This window comes from Hyposmocoma kahamanoa, unplaced genomic scaffold (assembly GCF_003589595.1).
Source record: "Hyposmocoma kahamanoa isolate Upper Pololo Valley unplaced genomic scaffold, ASM358959v1 180, whole genome shotgun sequence".
In the NCBI taxonomy this organism is placed as follows: Eukaryota; Metazoa; Arthropoda; class Insecta; order Lepidoptera; family Cosmopterigidae; genus Hyposmocoma; species Hyposmocoma kahamanoa.
This window is the reverse complement of record NW_020653711.1, coordinates 2,862,119-2,883,699: the sequence shown is the minus strand read 5'-3', so window position 1 is coordinate 2,883,699 and position 21,581 is coordinate 2,862,119. Positions and strand designations below refer to the sequence as shown.

The following is a 21,581-nucleotide window of genomic DNA, read 5'->3' as shown; positions in this document are numbered from 1 at the left end:
AGCTCGAAAAATAGGGTCGGGCTTCAACCATGTCTCCTGAACGGCGATGAGGACGGGCTGGTATTTATTAATAAGGTACAATAGTTCAGTTTTTTATTAGAGATACTACGACAGTTCCATTGAAGGAGAGCCTGGGCCATTTTGAAGGGAAATACGAGAAATTATTTCAGTCAGTTTTTGACGCATGTTGTTTTGAGAAGCGGGATATAATATTAATTAGGGTATTTATCAATAGCTCTATGAGCTTATAGTTTTGGGACGCTGAGTCCTGGGACAGGCCACATCCTTTGGGTTGCGAAGAAGGGGGTTCACAGACAATATTAAGATGAGCTGTTCTGTCAAAGCCGGGGATAAGAGAGGTGGTGGATGGTTTACGGGCCGATATAATGGTTTTGCGATATGATTGAGAAACATTTTGGGAGTAGGATTGGGTCGGCATGGATAACGTTTGGAACAAAGGAGTGAAGGGGAATCTGCAGGTGTCAGCGAATGACTTTCTAATTTGAGGGAAACGAGCTGAGGATTCCGTATACGAGATAATTTCCTGTGACATAATGAGTTTAATATTACGTTGCCTGAGATGTTCAGGGCAAATGCGGTTGTTGGCACAATGATTCCCTGAGCACGATAGGCAGGAAAATTCGGTCACCTGACAGTTTTGACATATATACAAAGTACTTTGTGGTTTTGACACCTGAGTGGCCTTGAGCACATTAGAAACACCGACGCTTCGCCCTACATTGGGCTTTAGTGTGCCCAAAGCTACAACAATTGTTGCACTGGATTGTTGGAATGAGATAACATTCTACTGGTAAACTGTTATAAAAACAAAAATCTCTAGGGGGTAGAGAACGGCCAGAGAAGGTCAAGACCACCGACTGGGTAGGTATTCCTACCGAAGAATTGTTTTCGCCAGCAGATTTTCTACTCAGTCGACGGGATTTAATAACGCGGCCAAAACCGGAGGGAACAGAGATATTTTCAACCACTTCTTCCATAAACCATTCTGTAGAAATGTTTCGAATTATTCCCATGCGTGTAACATGGAAAGATGGTATCACTGCAGCATACTTTGCTGTGGCAAGGGCAGGGTGAGTCAGGCAAGAATTTGCATGATGAGCAGAGTCAAATTCAACAGCAAACTGATTTCGGCCAACTCTCTTTACTATGTTCCTAACAACTCCAAGGATATTATTCTTAGACAAGAAGTGCCCAAAATTAATGGCACGTATGGATACCCGAGGATTGGTCGCTTTCTATTCGTTGGATATTAATTACGAAAGGAGCAATATCTGTATTCGAGTAAGACGATTTCACAGTTTCGAAGTCGGGACGTATGAATGTGGTTTGAATGGAATGGGACGCAGTAAATGATTTTTTGGGTGGAAGGGAGTCCTCATTGTTGAGGGCCCTTTTCCGGGATTGGGAATCGATTAGCATTTGGATGGGTGGGAGAGGGGATCCATCATTTAATACAAACCCACCACCGGGGTCAGGGGGTTCGGTAGGTTCCGAGAGCATTTTAGGGAATTCTGTTAGTAGTACTTACACAATAATGTTCACGAACAAATACACAGTGGATCTAAAACACAACAGTGATTAGAACACGAAATAAACCCGAAAAACTATTATTCAACCGCGGACACTTGCTACCACCAAGTCGTTCCACAGAGCCTTCCCAATTTTCTCGATGATGGTCTTAACGGCGCCACCGGATAAGAAGGCGAGCTGAAGGCTCATAACCCGCATGTTACTCCTTGTACATACTATACATATATGTATAGACCACAGACCAAATAAACACTAGTAATAGGTATTTATCTACTGACTTGGAACACCCTATGCCAACCATTGGCTATGAGGAATCTACGACACCCATGCTAGAACCTTCCATCCTCTAAGCTAGAACCACTTTACAATAATTCGTTTCCCTAATTGTTACTACCGGGATTGCACCTGGGACCCCTTTATTCACTGGGTCATCTGTGCTAGATAAATTTAAAAACTAAAATTTTTTTTTATTGTTGCAGTCTTGATATTGAAGCAAACTTCAACTAGTTTTGATAGGATAGGTTAATTTGAAAGAATATAGTATGGAAAATACCAAGCTTAAATATATTTTTGTTATTGAACAGTATTCTCTTTTGTCATTGCTTTATTGTAAGTTTTTTGGGCAGTTCCAATTACCATATCATGATTACAATCTCAATAGTGTTCAAAGCAGCATGGAAGAACAATTTTAATGTTAGTGGTAATTAGTGTGCCATCATTCATATAGTGCATGCCACTCTGAATACAATTGTAATTGAGGCAATAATTTAAAAGGCCAATTGGTATTTATTTCATTCTCATTGAGCATCACTATCAGAAATCTTTTTTAAATTTTGGCAACAGCCTTGGTATCACGAGTATAGTAACGACTGAAAAATGAAATGGTATTAAGAAGCTGGAAATACTACAAGATAAATAGGATGTGTGAAATAAATACCAGTCATTTGAACAACTTATTTATTCATTTTCAGAGGTAGCTATTTAACAATGGTGGGATAATCACTATAACTATTCAGCACAGCTGACTGTACCTACACTACAAAATTATAGCTTATAACTAACATCACAAACATGTTAATACACTTGGTCAAAAAAGACATTGTCCACCACAGTCTCCTGAATCATATTATCATTGGCATCTACATCCACATCATGACTTTTCAGATGTTTCTGCAGCACTCTCTTGTTAAAAAATCTCTTAGAGCAGTAATCGCAATAAAGTTGACTATTGCTATGAGATTCACGATGGTCATTCAAACCAGAAGCAGTGGCAAAGCCTTTAAGACAAATGGTACACTTATGAGGCCTTTCAGTTGAGTGTGCATGGGCTATGTGGACTAATAAGGAATGTTTTGTGGAGAAGCTCCTATCACAATTAATGTAGTTGCAGAGGAAGGGCTTTGGTCTTTCCTGACCAGAATGGACCAAACTATGCACCTTCAAATAAATAGACCTTGTATAGGATTTAGGGCAATATGGACAAGCATATGGCTTCTCTCCATTGTGTGTTTTGACATGCATCATCAAACTAGATCTTGCTGTGTACCGTTTGCCACATGCCACACAAACATACAGCTTACGATTACTAGAGTGCGCAACACGAAAATGCTCCTTCAAAGACTGCCTTGATTTATAAATTTTATTACAAAAGCCACATTTAAACTGGGCTATATCTTTATGTGTGATAGCATGTTGCTTAAGCCCACTTGAAGTGTAGAATGCTTTTCCACACTTAGAACAGAGGTATTTACGCACTTCAGCATGTCTTGCCATATGACATCTCAAGCTGTAGATTCTTGTGAATGATTTAGGGCAAACTGTGCAAACATACTTCTTTTCTCCTTCTTGTCTTGGCAGTTGTTCCGTTGATGTGATTTCTGTGACTGGTGGTAGAGGTGTTAATTCTTTATTACTATCTGAGGATAGATTTGAATCAAAATCCAATGTTTGATGGTTAAAAAGGGGTACGTCATACTCGTGATCCTGGTACACGACATTAATATCAATAGAATCTATGTCAGATCGTTGGAAATTGGAGGAAGATTCAATGGCAAGTATCTGAGAGAGAGTAGAGTTGACTTTCAAGCAAGATATCTTGAAATTATAGGCTAATAAAGCGGTTGACACACATGTCGCGCACATTCCTTGAGGCCAGTTCTCTTCATCGTTGTTCTGAAACAAGTATGTCATGCTATATGTAGGAAATGCCACACTATAATGTGGTGTTATTCTCACCAACTGTTGAAACTGCAGTTGGTGAGAATAAATATTAGTTTAATTAAAAATACAATTTACCTCTAAACAATTTAAGAAAACGAGTATATCGATGATTTTCACTTTACTCATCTCATGTTCAACCAAATCTTGGACGTTCATAAACATCGAAGTATCGGATTCTACAAGGCAAGTTCTGCAAATATTTTTTGTTAGCGGAAAAATTAAACTGGTAAACTCCATTTCTGTGGCAGAAATACTAGTTTCAATTATGACTAGTTAGTATAATGAAATTAAAACATTTCGCAATTTATTTTTTATTTCCAAGACAAAACCAACCACCATTTTCAAGAAGCTGTCAAAATTCATAGATAAGTGAGAGGCGAGATGAGAATTTTTTATTTTTTATTTATTAAGGCTTTGGCAAAGCCATCAGCCTAGAGGTGGGTGATAAATAACGTCACGATGAAAAAATCACGATGATCCGCCGTCAAACAGTATCACCGTGACTCGTTCCGAAGGAACGACGTTCCAAAGTCACATAGGTGTTCCTCTGTTCCAGTGGCTATCCCCGTCACTCACATCACGACATACGTATTTGATACAATGCGCGATCTCCGTTCCGTGGTGACTGAGCGCGCCACTCGTTGTAGTTCTCTTCAAATCGGGCCATTTCGGCGATGGGAGTGAGTGAGATAGGATGACTTTCTTTGCTCACTCACAAAGATCGTAGGTGCTTATTACAACTAGAAAGGGCGGATGAAAAAAATCTGCAGCAGTGACTATATACCTATTTATTAACAAAGTAACATATTTTTGTATATTTGTTGTATTATAGGAAGAGTTGGTATTTTATATTTATATATAATCTACTTCGTGTATTCTACTAGAAATATAATTACATTACACTTTATTGCTATTTTTAACAATCCAAAGATTCGCATTACATAAGTAACAAACAAAATTACATTAAATACAAAATCAGCTTTTTGAGTGGAATTGAAATTATTACAAAGGGAGTAAAAACTTAAATCATTCTATAAAAAATGGCTATAAGTATTAAAAAGAAGCCGCTGGCTAAAACCGTATATCGTGATGTAAGTTATAGGCGTGACAAGGTGACGGAAGTAGCAGTCGTGACAAAAGTGATTTTTTTGGAACCGGAACGACAGTCACGGCGATAGAAATGTAACGCTATTCCCCATGTCTACATCAGCCTAAACATGAAGTTTATTACGTTTCTGTAAATATGGCCGCCACAAAGAGGATAGGCAATTTGAGGCGGCGTACTTGGATTGACTCGGGATTCCTTAGAACGGGCCGATACGGGTACTTTAGTTCGAGATTCGTATAATTTCGCGTTTTAATCTTCGACTAAGGCACAATAGCGCTATCCAATTCCACTTTAAACTAGATTTCTCAAAATAATTGAAAGTCAAAATAAAAACGACACTTTTCCCTCCAAAAGGCCCAGAGCGAATCCGCGAGATGAGGATACATGAATTAGAGACGCCAAAACAGATATCCGAAAAATCCGTAAGTCCTTCAGCTGGTGGTACTGTTGGGTCATTTTCCGTAAAATTTTAAATAGTGGAAATTTTTCCGGAAAAATCCCGAAATATTGGACAAATTCGAAAAATATAATTTCGAAGACTCACGTTGTGTTCTACGTTTAGAAATATCTCTTGAAGTTTTATTTAGCGTGAATTATAAAATAAACCTTTTTAGTTAAAAGCTACTTTAAAAAAGAGATTAAAATGATGTCACAAAAGCGAAAACGACCTTTTTAGTGGCTCCATCGTTTTCGTTCAGTAATCTCAACTTTTGACAGATATCAATGTCAAACGTGGACGAAACTAAGTGAAAAATATCAGGAAAAATAGTTGCGGACACCAGCCCGTTACACCAAGTACCAAGTACCAAGTATCAGGAAAAATATGATTTTTCAAAATGGAAATTTGTCCATGACCCAACACTACTGGTGGCAGCTTATTCGTAGTGTAGCCAACTTAATTTGTTTTTAATATGTTAATAATTCTTACAACAATTAATTACTGCATAGAAAATAAAATACTTAACCACCCAAATAATCGCATCTCCTTGCTTCGTTCTTTCTCAAGCATCGTATATAAGTAGCCTCTTTAGTCTAGGCTTGTTTGCACGTCGGAGAGAGCTGACATGAAAAATATTTACTCAAAATATTATATACTTTGCCAGGATTGATATGCTTGAGGCATTGGCTGACGCCAAGCCTAAAGTTTCTACACAAATAAAGCGCATGTTAGATATTAATGGCTGCGTGTAACGCTAAATCGCTAACCGTAAGGCATACGTAGTATCTCTTATTAGTTTGTGCCGTAAGGCCAAGAACAAAAAATATATAATGGCTACCACGACTGCAGACGAGGCAGTATAGTATTTAATTCTGGCCTGCTTTTTGAACGAACGGACAAAAAAAATATTTTAATGGCTAGAGACCGACACATGACCATAGACAAATTTCTTTTAACGTGGAGTGCGTCGTGGGCACAGTGGAATACTTGTGTTTTTACGCACTTTGGAAGAAAAATTCATGAATTTATCACTTATTCTCAGTATTCAGAAGGAATCCACACATTTAATTTTTAATAAAAGGTATTTTTATTGTTATACAGGTTAGAGCAAAAGCCTTAACCTCAAACTTTGTTATAACCCTTGACACAATTGTATTTGTTGGTAATTAGCTGTACTTTTAGTATTTAAATTTATATTTCGACTTAAAAAAGCACTAGTATAGTTGACTGTAACAGTAATAAAATAAAATAAAATCAACCGTCATTTGTCTGCAGGTAATTTAGTGTGACGAAGTAATCATGAGTCGATTTTTTGCAACTGGTACAGACTCTGAGTCGGAAAGTTCGAGCGAAGAAGAGCAGGTAGTGCGCCCAGCAGCGCCTGTTTACACTGTAAGTTACCTTTATGATGTACCAGTGCATATAGTGAGTTGATATGCTAGACCGTAAATGAAAGTATTTATGCCAGATTTATCTCAAGTGTTTAGTGACATATTCAAAGAGACTATTCACATATTTAACTAAGCAAATTATAGTTAAAATATAAAATCACTAGTGTGTCAGTGAAAATAATATTTAATATCTAAGTATTTAAGAATTATCCACCTCTTATAACCTTGTCCATTTGTTCTGATTTTTTAAATTATATTACTATTACCCCAATTAGTTGACCATATTTAATAGGTTAGTATTTAATTTTATTATCAAAATATAATATGATAATTTTGTTGAATAGTTCAGTGATGATGAAGAAGAAACAAAGCGTGTAGTCCGTTCCACAAAGGAAAAACGATATGAAGAGCTTGAGGGTATCATTCACTCACTCCGAAATCACCGCAAGATCAAAGATTTTTCATCTGCATTGGCATCTTTTGAGGATCTGCAAAAAGCATACACTAGGGCTGCACCAGTTGTACAAAAAGAAGAGAGTGGAATAGCACCACGGTTCTTTGTAAGGGCTCTGGTAGAGTTGGATGATTGGGTCTCCGGGGCATGGACCGACCGTGACAGCAGAAAGACATTATCTAAAGGAAATAGCAAAGCACTTACTTCATTGAGACAAAAACTAAGAAAGTATACTAAAGAGTTTGAAGCTGAGGTTTCTAAGTTCCGTGAAAATCCAGATTTACCCGATGATGATGATGAGAAGAAAGGTGGGAAACTGCTTTAATCATATTTGTTATTTACAGACAGTTAATGCATTCTTAAAAAAATTAAAAGAGATATCCTTATTTCTACTCTAAATAAAATAACATTGCATTTGTTCACTGGCTTCACTGTTAACATTTTCATGTAACTACAGAACATAATATAATAATTAGTTATTGAAATATTTGCGTAGTCATATTGTCACATTGATATAGGTATATAGGTCTCCTTCAGAAACATCCACATATCATTATCTTTAGCAGTTTTTCACTACTCATGTAACAGGTCATCCTCCAGCTGTTGCCATATCAGCACCAATTAAATCTTTAATATTTCTAGTGATATCTATCATGTCTGGTGACATGTTATCTATACTTCTTATTTTCGTAAACTTCAAGTTTTATGCATAACGCACTCATGGTCCACTACTGTGAATTCACATCTTAACCATCCTCTTTCACCATTCATAGAATTACTTCAGTTACCCAATAGGCCCGTTAATGTTTTCTTCATCAACCTATTTAATATTTTATTTCTAGGTGATTTTGTGTTCTAGAAGAGAATAGCTTTTAGTTTACATTCTATGATGGAGGTGGCTTTCTCCTCAATATTAGTCTTTGTTTGCTACATCATCTGCATGACAATCTTTTTCCTATTACTATTTATATTTATGCACATTGAAAGTACACTGTACTACTCAACAAATTCCTTCTTTATAACAGATACCTCATCATCAGATGAGTCAGAAGATGAAGACAAAATTAAGGAGAAGCCACGAGTGCGCCGCTCACCAGAGCCACCCCGCCGCCCTCCACCGCAAGAAGACGAATCTTCTGACTCCATGGATTGGGGTTCTAGCTCCTCTGACTCTAGCTCTAGCTCTGATGATGAAACGCCTGGAGTCACCAACTTGCGTGAGCGGTTCTTGAAGAGACCCACAGAAAAAGAGGAAGATGAAGAAAAAGCAGACCGGAGACGTGCCAGGAAGGCTGAGCGCCGCGAGAGAGCTGGTAAAATCAGCAAGAAAGACCAGGCTGATGATGGTGGAGAATGGGAGACTGTTAGGAAAGGTGCTGCAACTTCTGATAAGCCTAAGATGTTTGCTAAGGCAAGTTTTTTATTACTACTATTTGTATGTTAGTCCTACATGCCATTAGTTTCATATAGTGTAGGCTGTAAATAATTATTCTCAGCTTATGAAAATAAAATTTTCTAGATACAAGAATGTCGTTAAATAGTTTTGTGCCTTGTTTTAAAGTTAATCATTGTATTTACAGGACAGTGACATTGATGCTGCTCTTGTAGTGAAAAAATTGGGCGAGATCAGCGCCGCCCGAGGCCGCAAGCGCACCGACCGTCGTGCGCAACTTGAACTCCTTCACGAATTGCGTACGGTCGCCCAACAACACAATTTGGGCGATGCTCTACAGCTGAAACTTCGCGCCGCAACAGTCGCTGCACTTTTTGATTACAACCCGAAAGTATCGGACGCCATGAAGCCTGAATACTGGTCTAGATTAGTTGAAAACGTCGACCACATGGTGACAATCCTTTTAGCTAATGAAGATATGATGCTAAGCGAGACTATTACTGAAGAAAATGAGCAGCTTGTTACTCCCCCTTATCGCGTACGCGGGTGCGTGCTGACTGCGTTGGAACGCCTCGATGATGAATTCACCAAGTTGCTGAAGGAGTGTGATCCTCATTCTAATGAATACGTGGAAAGGTTGAAAGATGAAGTGCGCGTTTCCGCTTTGATTGACCGAGTGTGCCAAGTCGTCGAGCGAGATGGGTCTCCGCAAGAAATTTGCCGCGCTTATTTGCGCAAGATTGATCATTTATATTACAAATTTGACCCGCGCGCCGTGCGCAAAGATCTTCCACCTGGTGAAGAGACCAGCATTAAGAAAATGGAACGTCTCTGCAAATACGTTTACGCTCATGATGAAACTGATCGTCTTAGAACTCGTGCTATTCTGTCACACATTTATCACCACGCTCTGCACGACAACTGGTTCCAGGCACGCGATCTGCTCCTGATGTCGCATTTGCAGGAGACAGTCCAACATTCTGATCCCAGCACACAGATTTTATACAATCGTACTATGGCTAATTTAGGTTTGTGCGCTTTCCGCCGCGGTAACGTAAAAGAAGCTCACGGCTGCTTAGCTGAGCTGATGATGACTGGCAAGCCTAAAGAATTGCTTGCACAGGGTTTACTTCCTCAAAGACAACACGAGCGTTCAAAAGAGCAAGAAAAAATAGAAAAGCAACGCCAAATGCCGTTCCACATGCACATTAACTTAGAATTGCTGGAGTGTGTGTACTTGGTATCAGCGATGTTGATTGAAATTCCTTATATGGCTGCGCATGAGTTCGACGCACGACGGCGTATGATCAGTAAGACTTTCTACCAGAATTTGCGCGCAAGTGAGCGGCAGGCGTTAGTGGGCCCGCCAGAGTCTATGCGCGAACACGCCGTGGCTGCTGCGAGGGCGATGCGTCGTGGCGACTGGCGTGCCTGCCTCAACTTTATTGTTAATGAGAAGATGAATGCTAAGGTAAATGTTTTCAATAATCAACCTTATTTTGTGGTTAGTCTTTTTGTCACAGTGTTGGGCACTCTTAGGGCCCCTTTCAATAGTAGAAGAGAGAACTATTTGTACCACAATAAAATTGATATATGACCACACTTCCGGGGAGGCAATGAACACCTAGCCCGCTAGTCTATTAATTTGTGCTATTTTAATCTTAACCGTGACTTCATTCAAATAACTGCAGGTATGGGACCTTATGGTGGGCGCAGACAACGTAAGGGCGATGCTAGGGCGTTTGATCCGTGAAGAATCACTGCGTACATACTTGTTCACCTATGCACACGTCTACGCTTCTCTATCACTGCGCTCACTGGCTGATATGTTTGAGCTACCGAGACAACGTGTGCATTCACTCGTCTCCAAAATGATAATCAATGAGGAATTATTAGCTTCACTTGATGATCCTAGTGAATGTGCTATTTTGCATCGTTCTGAACCTACTAGGATGCAAGCACTGGCGCTTCAGCTTGCTGATAAGGTGTGTACTAATTTATTTATTGCCTGTGAAGTTTATACCTATCTCATGAAAATGTGACACAAGTTCTTTCAACATTTGTAGATAATACAAAATTTTTATTCCATATTTTCGAACATACAACAAAGCAAAAGTTATAAATGATATTGCATAAAGTAATATAATTAAAAACACATAGGATAGTGGTATTGTAATAATTTATGTAAATCTTCTCTATCTCTCTAGGTTGGCAATTTAGTAGACTCGAACGAACGTATTTTCGAGAAGCAAGGTTCATTCTTCCAGAGAGGCGGAGCTGGACGAGGCGAAGGCAGGCAGCGTGAACGCCCTCGCGAGGGTTGGAACCGCCGTCAGCGTAACCGACGTCGTGATGACGAGCGTTCCCATGATGATTAGGGGTTAAGTTTTTATCAGCACGCTTCAGCAATGCGCCTGTACTAAATAACATCGAATCCATAATTCATCACAACGATTGCACACAAATTTTGAACTCGTGAACTTCGGGAGGGTCTGACTTAGTAATATGTAACTAAGCTTCACGCGTAAAGTTCTTTCCATATCCGACCCTAGGTCGAGTTATGCGTTATGGTTGGATAATTGAGCCACATAGCGAAAAAGCCTAGGTTTGCAAAAGATAATGTAATAGTTGGTCGTACATTGCTTTGACATTTTTTATTAGGTCTCGACTAATAAAAAATATCAAATAATATAATCTAAATATCAAATAAAGATAATCGTGGTACTGAAGCGTGTTGGCAAAAGCAACCCAAAAACACTTAATAATCTGTGAAACTACACGGTTATTGCACGGCGTATAAATACTACAATAAAAATGGAACTTCAAAAATTTGCATATTTACTTTAATATGCCACAGCCAGTGGTCCAATGCGAAATCCTAGTGTAGTTCATCTAAGTCTTGAAAGAAATTAGTAACAACCAGTTCCATTAAACGTATTTACGGTACGATTCTCGTATGAAATATTTCATAATTGAAAACTCGAAATATCAAAATGATTTTTCAATAGCCCAATTTTCTAAGGTTTCTCACTATAGAATCAAAAACCTCATTTATTTTACGCCGAGTAGAACTAATTATTCTTTTTATTTTATTGATCAGTATAAAGAATATGTTTAATAAAAAAGTCACAAGATTTTCGTTTTTATTTCAAATATTTTGATTTTTCTTGCAATAAAACATACTTATAGAGTGCGTTATATTCCTGATTCTGAACCCAAAGAAATAGTAAACTAATGAACTTAAACTTTACAAAAAATATTTATTTTATTTTATCGACTACTACTTGAGAACAACATTAGTTATCGAAATCTATGCACATCACTATTATTGCTCCGACGCAGCGGCGGGTGGCGGCACGGCGGCGAAAAACAAAGCACAGATCGGGGGTGGGGGTGGGGGCGCGGGCGTATACGCGAAATTGGTGTTTGCAACTTTAGACAGTGCACGCGCAACCTTGATCTAACGAAGACACGTAAATTATTTGTACTTCCGCTCGCCCGATCGCCGCAAAATGGATATTTATTCTAACGTCGAATTGACTGAGATGGTGCGACTTTACTCAATAAGTGGTGATAGTGTGAGGCAAGCTATTGAAATGTTCCCAAATCGGAGTTTACGCGGAGGAGGTGAACAGTGTCGAAGTGTTGCGTAAGAGGATTATCTCAGCATTTTATACTATGAGACAAAATGTGTTTGTGTTATACAATTTAAAACAAAATTTACTATGCCGTACTAGACTATGCATTGTGGAAAACGGTGGACATTTTGAACACTTGCTGCGTACCACGTAAGTGTAAATAAACTGTAAATAAGTAAAAAATCAATCATTGTAAATCATTTGATTTCACATGTTTAACTAAGCCAAAAACCTCAATTCTTATTAAATTATAAGTAGTTACTAAATCATAAACTTATCTTTTTTAGTACGTAAAACATTTCGATGACAGTTCAAGTAAAAAATAATTAACATAAGCTAAAACGTAAATGTGAAATCATTGTTATTGTTGCTGTCTCACTCGGCGCTCGCTTGGTAGTAATCCCATTGCACTCGAAATCAAGCGTAAAGGGAATCAGTTTATTCCTATGTACACTTCAAAATACATTTGTTGTTTTTTTTTGTGTTGTATCCCATATCCTAATTTTATTTCAGCCTATGTTAAGTTGTAACATGATTTACTATGACATGTATGAATATGTCTCGCTTTCAAATATACAGCCTGTATACAGGGTAATAATTATACAGGTAACTAAAAAAACGTACAATTGCCTCTAAAAATCTCGCATACTTTTCGGAATAACCTATACATATATCATTATTTACTTTTTTATACTCGATTGACGTCAATTTCTCCCTAAAAAGTTTTTATTTCTTCGAAAATGATTTCCTAATTCCACATGTGAATTTATTTCTCCTAATACACTGTGCCCGAGGGCAAGAGGACGAGAGCCGTCACCCCTAAAAATATCGCAACCTTCATAATGTCAACTGTTGCTACAGATGCTACTTCAAAAATAATCTTTAACTTGAAAACAATACTGTACCAAAACTCGATAACTTTTATTGATATCAAAAACCAAACTAGATGGCGCTCATGCAAACAACGATAAAATTACATCACAACGTGAGTTTTATTGCTTTTTGCTCTAACAGTCAGTTTTTACTCGTAGACCTCAAAATTCACACTCTGGTCTAATTCTAAGTATAGTGGCGTGTTTTCCTGGCGGAATCATCGATTATTTCCATCGAAATTTGCCGGTCAAATTAAACACGTGCTTTTCAATTATTTCGATAATCCTATAACATTTAATAGAAGTACCTGTAGACCTGGCAGACCAGTTTAAATTAAGCGAACTGTAGTCGACAGTTTAATTTACCACTAGTAGTTATAGTCGTTTGGTGACTCTATTTTACAAAAAAACAATACATTGTATTGTTTTGTCAAAATGTACATACCTACGTTTACCTATAACATTGAAGAGTGTGTTATATAGTCACTGCACAGCCCATACGGTGCCAAATATTCTTGTACATAACAATTATGTTTAGATTGCGCAATAATTTTCTCTTTTAACAATTCTTAGTGAAATACTGAATGACAAATTCTTACTTAGAGATTAACATAACATTGTCCGCGCCGGTCCTATGTCATTTTGTTGCAATCACGTTGCAATTTCTTGTCAAGTTTTACATGTAAGTGTTGGGTACAAATTACAAATTACAATTACAATTGGAGAAAAAATATTAAGTACATACATAAAAAACAAAGCTTTTTCTGAATTGAGTATATATTTTCATGTGTACGAATTTTTGGGGCATGAAGCACTTGCAAGATCAGTCATCGGTAAACTCGTACACATCTTTAGATTGCGTAGTCATTTGTAACAAACCATTAGTGCAAAAATATTCCTTATTCCTTTTATAATCCTTATTCATACAATCTTTGGAAGTTGATGCTTGAGTTCTCTGATGATTGGAAATACCTGGATTTTTCGTTATGTTGTCAGTCTTTCTTCTCTTTGTTTCAATATCTTCATTAGGTAAATATTTGTCAAGGTGACCTAGAACATTATAATTTTGCTTGTAAGTGCTTAGAGGTATCCCGAAATGCTAAAACACCTTTTAAAAGTGTTTATCATAGCAGCATTATAAAAAGTGGTAGTGTGTACAACCGACATATTTAAATTATTGTTTATTCTACACGTTTTAGGGCATTTGAAATGTTTATATTGTCTCGATGAACTCACTAGAACATGCTAAAAATTAGGCTGAAATTGGTTAACCGATGTTTCGGGCCATTTACAGATCCCATGATCACGGCTGACGAGTCAGAAACAAGTTTCCGAAATCATATATCATCATATAGTCATAGTTTAATTTCCAATGTGTAACAATCGCGGAAACCCAAAAACTTCTAACTGAAATGAGTTTTATTACATCAAATAAAACCAGTTGAAATTTGGTCTCTTTTTAGCAAACGACCACTAATAATATGTCATACTTGTGTGGCGCCATTATAAATAATATAATAATAATAATAACGTGCACACTCAACATAGCCCCGCACTAGGGAAACCCTATGTCGCGGGTGCCATGGACGTGTGTCTATGTGTATAGACAATCACAAATTACACCCAAACGCACGAGAGAAATAAATTTAGGCCATACAAATATTTCCCGGGAATCGAACCTGGGACGTCTGCGTGGCAGTCCGGCATGGTAACCGTTCGGCCACGGAGGCAGTTGTTGTCGCGACTTTACAAATTATTACAGTTCTTTGTAATACCCGATTACTGAATGTGTGTACTCATCATGTGACCACCATGTCTACTTTCTTATGTTAAATGCAAGGCATTTATTTTTGAAATGGTATCCGTCAGGATGGCTGGACCGAACGAGATATACAAATAAAACTGGTCTTTATTTACTACCTATTTTCTTTTATTTACTATCTTTATTTTGCGCTAACGGAAATATTCCCATTCTGACGTCAGTTTGGCTGGACCACTACGTTTTTTATGGTTTTAGCAGTATATAATTTACTTTTTTGTATAACTATTTACTACCTAATTTCTACCTAAACATACTTTTTTTTCACTCTTTTAGGAAGCTTCAATAAAAAGTTATTTAAAAATAATAATAAAACGTTTTTGCAGACGGTATCTTCTAAAAAGACAGTTTATCTGTTAATGTGTAATTGCTAACAATACGATTTTCCAGGCGCTTAGAATATGCCAACAATGGTTTCTGGATTATCTTTGCAAGTAATATTTAGTAACAATTGTCATATTATTATAATTATTAATATAAAGATCGAACACTAAGAAAAAATTCCTTCGATCCGGCCTCCGGATTCGAATCGACGCGACGTTTTCTAGCATACCGTGCCAGACGCTATACCAACTAAGCCTTGGAACGAACCAGCGGACCTCACAAATTTTTCTATGTGCTTTGTCTTTGTATTTGGTTTTTCAACGACTTTTTAGTCGTAGCGCCATGTATGAAAGTTTTATCACCCAGTTAGATACCTTTACAGCTACCCGCCCTGACGAGAGATGTCGCTATTCACTGTATTTTAAATTTTTATTGAATTGATCTATGAAAGTTTCATAGATTTCTCATAGAAATCCGCTGGTTCGTTCCGTGGCTTAGTATAGCGTCTGGCACGGTATACTAGAAGACGTCGGTTCGAATCCGGCCGGATCGAAGGAATTTTTACTGAGTGTTCGATCTTTGTATTAATAATTATAACTAACTAGTGGAGTAATTTCACAAAAAATAATTGAATATCAATTCAATAAAAATTTAGGCGATTATCACACTAGGCGGAATCACGCGCGCGGTGGCGGAGACGCAGATCTGCGTCAACGCGCGATTCGTCTCCGCCACCGCGCGATTTAATCTGCACGGGGGCAGCGGTCTCTAGCGGCCCCGCGTCACTTGAAAGTACTCGCTTCGCAGTTGATAGCCGTAGTCATTGTGTATGTAGCCGAGATCCTTCTTTGTCAAGAATGGTTAATAATACAGAACTCATTCAGGACGCTGCAGTTATACTGTCGATTTGGGTTTTATTTACTCAAATAAAAAGACACCGAAGATATTGGATACATCCATTTTTACGAACCAGATCGATAAATGGATAATTTCAACTTCATTACAAAGATTTAAGAAAATATGAAGATACCTGCGCGGTAGTGCGGAGCGCAGTGTGCCATACCACACGGTTCGCGTTGTCAGTGTGTTCGACGGCGCGTGTTTTCCATGCAAACTGAGGTACTTCAGCACAACGTTAAAAAACGCAGCTCCGCGCTCCGTCGCGGGTCGCGGTGCAGTGTGATAATCGCCTTAAAATACAGTGAATAGCGACATCTCTCGCCAGGACCGGTAGCTGTAAAGGTATCGAACGAACCAGCTGACCTCACGAATTTTTCTATGTGCTTGTTGTCGTGTCTTTGTATTTGGATTTTCAACGACTTTTTAGTCGTAGCGCCATCTATGAGAAATCTATGAAAATTTTATCACCCAGTTAGATACCTTTACATCTACCGGTCCTGGCAAGAGATGTCGTTATTCACTGTATTTCTCTCTCTGTAGATGAGAGATCTATTCTGCAATTGTTTCTTCTGCTAAAGGTATAATTTTCACTCAACGAACATTTATTGTTACTTAAGATGTTATGTTACCCACCATTGATTATGCGTATACATTCATCAAGGTAACTTTGTTTATTCGTATCTTTCATCAAAGTAGGCTCTACGCTCAGAGTGTATGTTGGTCCATAGCTTGGCCAATTGCTATGATCGGGAATATCCTCATCTAAAGTCTTTCCTATCGTGAGGGCCGTGAGACTTGTCCATAGTCGCGCAGCGTTTGGGTGGTTGTAACCTCCTGTTGAGAAAAAAAATTGTAACAAACAAGGACTGAAGCATTCAGTGACAACCGTTACAATAATTGTACCGATGCAACGACGTAACAGCCGTTTGCCTACTTGTTTTTTTTTTAATCTTACAGTCACCTTTCGCCATAATTCCATGGCGAAAGGTGACTGTAAGATTAAATCGACATTAATGTATTAATTAGCGCAGAGGGCGAAGCTTTCTCAGCATCAACTCAAATTGCACAATGTTTGCACCGTTTCCATCCATGAAAGAAACTAGCAGAAAAAACACAATTCTATAGGTTGGGTTGTAACAAAGCCCAAATTTGAATTTCGATCTGTGCCTTTAGAAAAATGAGATCAAACGTCACCATGACGTCTATGGGAAAAATACTTGCACTCGTTCTCAAACTTTATAATCCCGTTCAAATTTCATTAAATATGATATAAGTTTCCCCGTGCCAAAAACAAGTCACAAACCTTGTAAGTGGCTGAAACTTCCTTTTCTTTTCCCATCCGCTAAGGCTGAAACGCTAACCGCGAAAAGCCATTGAAAAAAGAAATAAAAGTTTTTGCGCGCTAAATTTAGAAGTGCGAAAAAAAGAAAAAAATCTTATTTTCCCGCGCTTTTACTTTAGTACGACTTAATTATGGGAATTAAGAAGCAATTATGGACAAATACCTCCTCCCAATAAAATAGTAGGTATCCGTTTATCGAGAACGCTCTGCACACATAAAGTGTATCCTTTAATAGTCAAACATGTGCCTCCGTTTGGATCGTGAGCTAAGGCATCCGCGCCACATTGGACGACGACTGCATCCGGTTTAAATAAGGAATAAACTTTAGTGAATACACTGAAAAAAAAAATCTGTGTTACTAGGATGGTTAGGTCACAAAACCGAATAACCGTACATACCAGCCAGTTAAGCCGGACATACCCTACATTTTTTACTATTAAGCGTAAAACTAGGCTTAATTGATCATTCGTCAGAACGTCTCAAATTCTAATGAAATACCAATAAAATTTAATAAATCAGTCTTGATAGAGACCCGCTTGCCCGACCAAGTGACTGCTCTGGTCTGGTTGACGAAAAATTAAAAAACTTAACGAAAGCTGAACAACCCGGACACAGTATAATTTGACTGGATACGCATCCAAAAAGCCTAATCATATCTGGACGCCTGGCAAAGCTAGGTGGAAAGAGTTATCTTAGTAGCAGTAGAACTACTCGTGAAAGAGTTCGTCCAGGGAAGTACTGCCGCCTCACCTATTTTTGCCGCCGAGGTTACGCGAGCTTTATGGCGTTCCGGTTTTGAAGGGTATGGGTACTGGTGAAATTATAGGCAGATGAGACTTATCACCTCATGTGTTAGGGTGAGGGCGCAATAGCAGTACTCCTCAGTTAGGCTAGTAGCACAACAAGGTGCAAGAACGACACAAAGCGCGAGATCTTTATGCGAGAATAGCAGTATCTCGCGTTTTATGTCGCCCGCGCTAACTGCGCCCCGTCTACCACTTCTGATCTTTGCAATATAAAGCTCTGAGTGGCACTGCAACTGTTATAGACAGGCATGTCGCTTAATTACCAACTGCCGCATGGTATCTTCGTCCCGTCACTTGGTCTTATAAAAAAAAAAAAAAGTATTATGAACAAATTCTAATAAATGAGACTTTTGCTTTGGTCATACTCACTTTTTAAACATACATGTTAAAGTATCATCAGAATAAGCAGCTCGTAAAGGTATATTGCAACAATATCCCGTACCAGTATGAGTGCCGATGTCAGCAATATTTCCTGTGCCAGGGTAAAAGCCTGGCTCATATTTGTGAAATGATAGTGTAAAGACTGATTTACTTAAATTGTAAGCATCTTGGACTCCATTACCTATAAAATAGAAATATCTACTAAATGTTCTTATACATTTTTTCTTAATAAACAAAAATAAAAAGTCTATTACCATGGTGAACATCCAAATCTATGTAAAGTACTTTAGAAAATTTGATTTTTAAAGTTTCAATAGCTATCACAATATCATTTACGTAACAAAATCCATCAGCAGCAAATCTGAAATTAAAATTTTTAAAAATCAAATAGACATTACTACCATTGCTTAATAAGTAGTGCAACTTCCACCTGTTCGGCGTGTTAATGTCTACACTTCTCTCGATTGTCGCATTATTATTTTAGTTGTACCTACAAGTTATTTTACAAACATAATTTGGGAAAAATTAAGGTGTTCTTCACAGTATTCTCATGCAATATTGAAATAACCTTTGCTAAGGGCAAAACTTCCATTTTGAAAGATTTGTCTGAGCATCGCGGATTGGTATCTCGATTATGAGACTGATTATAAACTAGAAATTAAATGCTGAACAATTGGGTATATAATGCGAATTAACTGAGAGCATACAAATGTGTGCATCTGCACATGGTGCGCATCGGGCGTGCATGCATACAAGTCTCTCTGCTATGTTTGTATAAAATTACATTACTTGTCTTACACTATGTTACTACTTCTACTACAGTGATCTTAACCATCGATTTAGGAAATACTCATATTTACCAGGCAGTATGTAACGGAGTCCGCACAAGTGGGTCTAAAAATGAACATCTCAAAAACAAAAATTATGTCCAACATTCCAGGAGTAAGATTTCATCAAATGCCTGTTGATGTTGTTGACTACTACATTTATCTAGGACACAAAATAACTTTGGGCCAATTAAACCAAACTGCGGAGGTTGATAAGCGCATAGCACAAGCTTGGTCAGCTTTTGGGGCCAACCAGTAAATATTGCAATGCAAACACATACCGCAGAGGCTAAAGACTACGGTCTTCAACCAGTGTGTCCTGCCAGTAACCACCTTATCGCATGGAAACAACGACCGATGAAGAAGTCTGCAGAGAACTTACGGATTGCACAGAGGTCAATGGAAAGAGCAATGTTAGGAATAGCATAAGAATATTCAACGGATGCATGTGGCACGGGATCGACGTAAATAGAGACATGTGGAGGAGGCCTATATCCGAAGACGGATGGAGTAGAGGCTACTTGATGTAATGGAATTAATTTCTATTCACCTCTGTGCATGATGCCACCCCCCGCACCAGTTGATGGCAACATCAGCTATATCCATTACCAGGCACTTTGCAGCTGTTATGGAACCTCCAGCTATTGATGATATCAGCTCAAACATGTTTGATACTGGTGGACAATCATATCCTGAAATGTACAAGCAAATAATAATATTTAATTTCTCTACAAATATAACAGCTGTACATGAACCAAAATATAGTAGACAAAACTTATATTTACATTATGCATGCAAGACACTGGAGGATACCAGGTCTCTCACAAAGGACAACTACTCTTCGATACCATCTTGGAGAGGTTAAATTCAAAGCATAAAAAACAGTAAAAGGTGTAAGTAAAGAATTTTAAAACTATACATGTGATTGTATGAGCGTATGCAAGTGAGTTTCATTCACATTTATTGAAGAGCAATTATTTTTAAGGATTATATCCAAGGGTGAAAATAGATTCTTTGGTACATTTATTTATTTTAGCTTCAGTCAGAGCACTGGCAAATACAAAAGGAAAATAACTGCTTTTTATTTGTTTCTTTCATCAGAACCTAACTATATCTAACCCATGAGCAGTACCTAATTACATCTGTTATTTTTACAATGTATTCTGCACAAATTTGTACTCACAAGGCCTACAGTTGAGCACAGATCCTTTACCTTGCTTTATGGTCTACCTACCTATACCATATTCTTCATCCTGGGCATTAGTCATGTAATCGTCATCAATCGCAGAGAAACTTTTTAAATGGTCTATGTACAATTCTGAGTGAAATTTTCTTAAATCTTTATACGTCGCTGGTGATGATCGAACCACCTTCAAATGCTGTAGTAAACCGTAGCTTGAGATTAAGCTGTGCACAAGAGATGCCTGAAACATTGTTATAAGCAATCATATTTTGCATTGAGATTTCTATACAGAAAAACACATATGACACATACACGCCCAATTACTGCTGGCAGACAATCGCATTGTTGAATCAAATCTTGATCCCACACGTAGCAAACTCTGCTTTTATCCATTGTTGCATTTTGATTAAATTAAACTACTTAAATAAACACTACTAATACTAAATGACTAATAATAAAAATTATTTATTACAGAATTATTCGGTTCGTTTTGGCGGGAATTACAACAATTTATTACCGTATAAAACTTATTTCATAGGATTTTATATCACTTTCTAATTGAAGGTAAAACTTCAAGGAGTGAAAAAGAAAAACGATAATATTTTCGTTCGGATTCCATCCACACCAGAGTGTGCCTGTTCCATAGTTTCATTTAAAAACCGCTTTTGGAACAATATTTGTATATTGCTAGTGAAAATGTAGCTCCATCCATTGGTTATCCAATCGACGCGCACGACAGACGTGTTATTTTCAAAAATTTGACCTTTATTGCTCTGAACATGCTGCATTACGATTAAGAATAATCTATGTTTATGCGCGGTATATTGTACATTACCAATGAAACGAATAGTTTGGCCATACACAACTTTAAATTGTTTTTTAAATTATAATTTTAACGGCTTTGGCGTCAAGCCATACAGTTTACAATTAATT

At 37.8% G+C, this 21,581-nt stretch overlaps 3 protein-coding genes across 4 annotated transcripts; 1 reads left to right on the top strand and 2 right to left on the bottom strand.

The window, feature by feature from the left end:
* Positions 1–2,482: 2,482 nt before the first annotated feature.
* LOC113226003 (zinc finger protein 501-like) lies at positions 2,483–4,126 on the bottom strand. The gene is made up of 2 exons (XM_026458504.1): positions 3,847–4,126; positions 2,483–3,723 (listed from the first exon to the last, which is right to left on the bottom strand). Exons 1-2 carry the CDS (start codon positions 4,006–4,008, stop codon positions 2,626–2,628), a joined length of 1,260 nt encoding a protein of 419 aa, XP_026314289.1. The 5' UTR covers positions 4,009–4,126; the 3' UTR covers positions 2,483–2,625.
* A 2,190-nt stretch (positions 4,127–6,316) lies between these two features.
* On the top strand, positions 6,317–11,684 carry LOC113225983 (eukaryotic translation initiation factor 3 subunit C). Its single transcript, XM_026458477.1, has 7 exons — positions 6,317–6,399; positions 6,594–6,710; positions 7,054–7,471; positions 8,189–8,574; positions 8,744–10,027; positions 10,248–10,541; positions 10,764–11,684. Exons 2-7 carry the CDS (start codon positions 6,618–6,620, stop codon positions 10,932–10,934), a joined length of 2,646 nt encoding a protein of 881 aa, XP_026314262.1. The 5' UTR covers positions 6,317–6,399; positions 6,594–6,617; the 3' UTR covers positions 10,935–11,684.
* Positions 11,685–12,743: 1,059 nt separating this feature from the next.
* On the bottom strand, positions 12,744–21,143 carry LOC113225977 (histone deacetylase 8-like). 2 transcript variants are annotated; one of them, XM_026458470.1, is made up of 8 exons: positions 20,961–21,143; positions 20,700–20,889; positions 20,016–20,157; positions 18,893–18,999; positions 18,627–18,819; positions 17,615–17,787; positions 16,743–16,943; positions 12,744–14,116 (listed from the first exon to the last, which is right to left on the bottom strand). In XM_026458470.1, the coding sequence occupies exons 1-8, from the start codon at positions 21,039–21,041 to the stop codon at positions 13,890–13,892; spliced, it is 1,314 nt and encodes a 437-aa protein (XP_026314255.1). In that variant the 5' UTR covers positions 21,042–21,143; the 3' UTR covers positions 12,744–13,889. The 2 variants fall into 2 exon arrangements, with proteins under 2 accessions (XP_026314255.1, XP_026314256.1); XM_026458471.1 differs by having other exon boundaries at positions 20,700–20,844; positions 20,961–20,978.
* Positions 21,144–21,581: the final 438 nt, after the last annotated feature.

Coding starts and splice junctions, on each gene's coding strand:
- LOC113225983 (XM_026458477.1), top strand. CDS start 6,618: ATGAGTCGATTTTTTGCAACTGGTACAGACTCTGAGTCGGAAAGTTCG. Junction 6,711..7,053: donor CAGCAGCGCCTGTTTACACT/GTAAGTTACCTT, acceptor TTTGTTGAATAG/TTCAGTGATGATGAAGAAGA. Junction 10,028..10,247: donor ATGAGAAGATGAATGCTAAG/GTAAATGTTTTC, acceptor AAATAACTGCAG/GTATGGGACCTTATGGTGGG.
- LOC113225977 (XM_026458470.1), bottom strand. CDS start 21,041: ATGGATAAAAGCAGAGTTTGCTACGTGTGGGATCAAGATTTGATTCAA. Junction 18,820..18,892: donor AGATTTGGATGTTCACCATG/GTAATAGACTTT, acceptor TCTATTTTATAG/GTAATGGAGTCCAAGATGCT. Junction 16,944..17,614: donor TACTATTTTATTGGGAGGAG/GTATTTGTCCAT, acceptor TTTTCTCAACAG/GAGGTTACAACCACCCAAAC.
- LOC113226003 (XM_026458504.1), bottom strand. CDS start 4,008: ATGGAGTTTACCAGTTTAATTTTTCCGCTAACAAAAAATATTTGCAGA. Junction 3,724..3,846: donor TTTTCTTAAATTGTTTAGAG/GTAAATTGTATT, acceptor TACTTGTTTCAG/AACAACGATGAAGAGAACTG.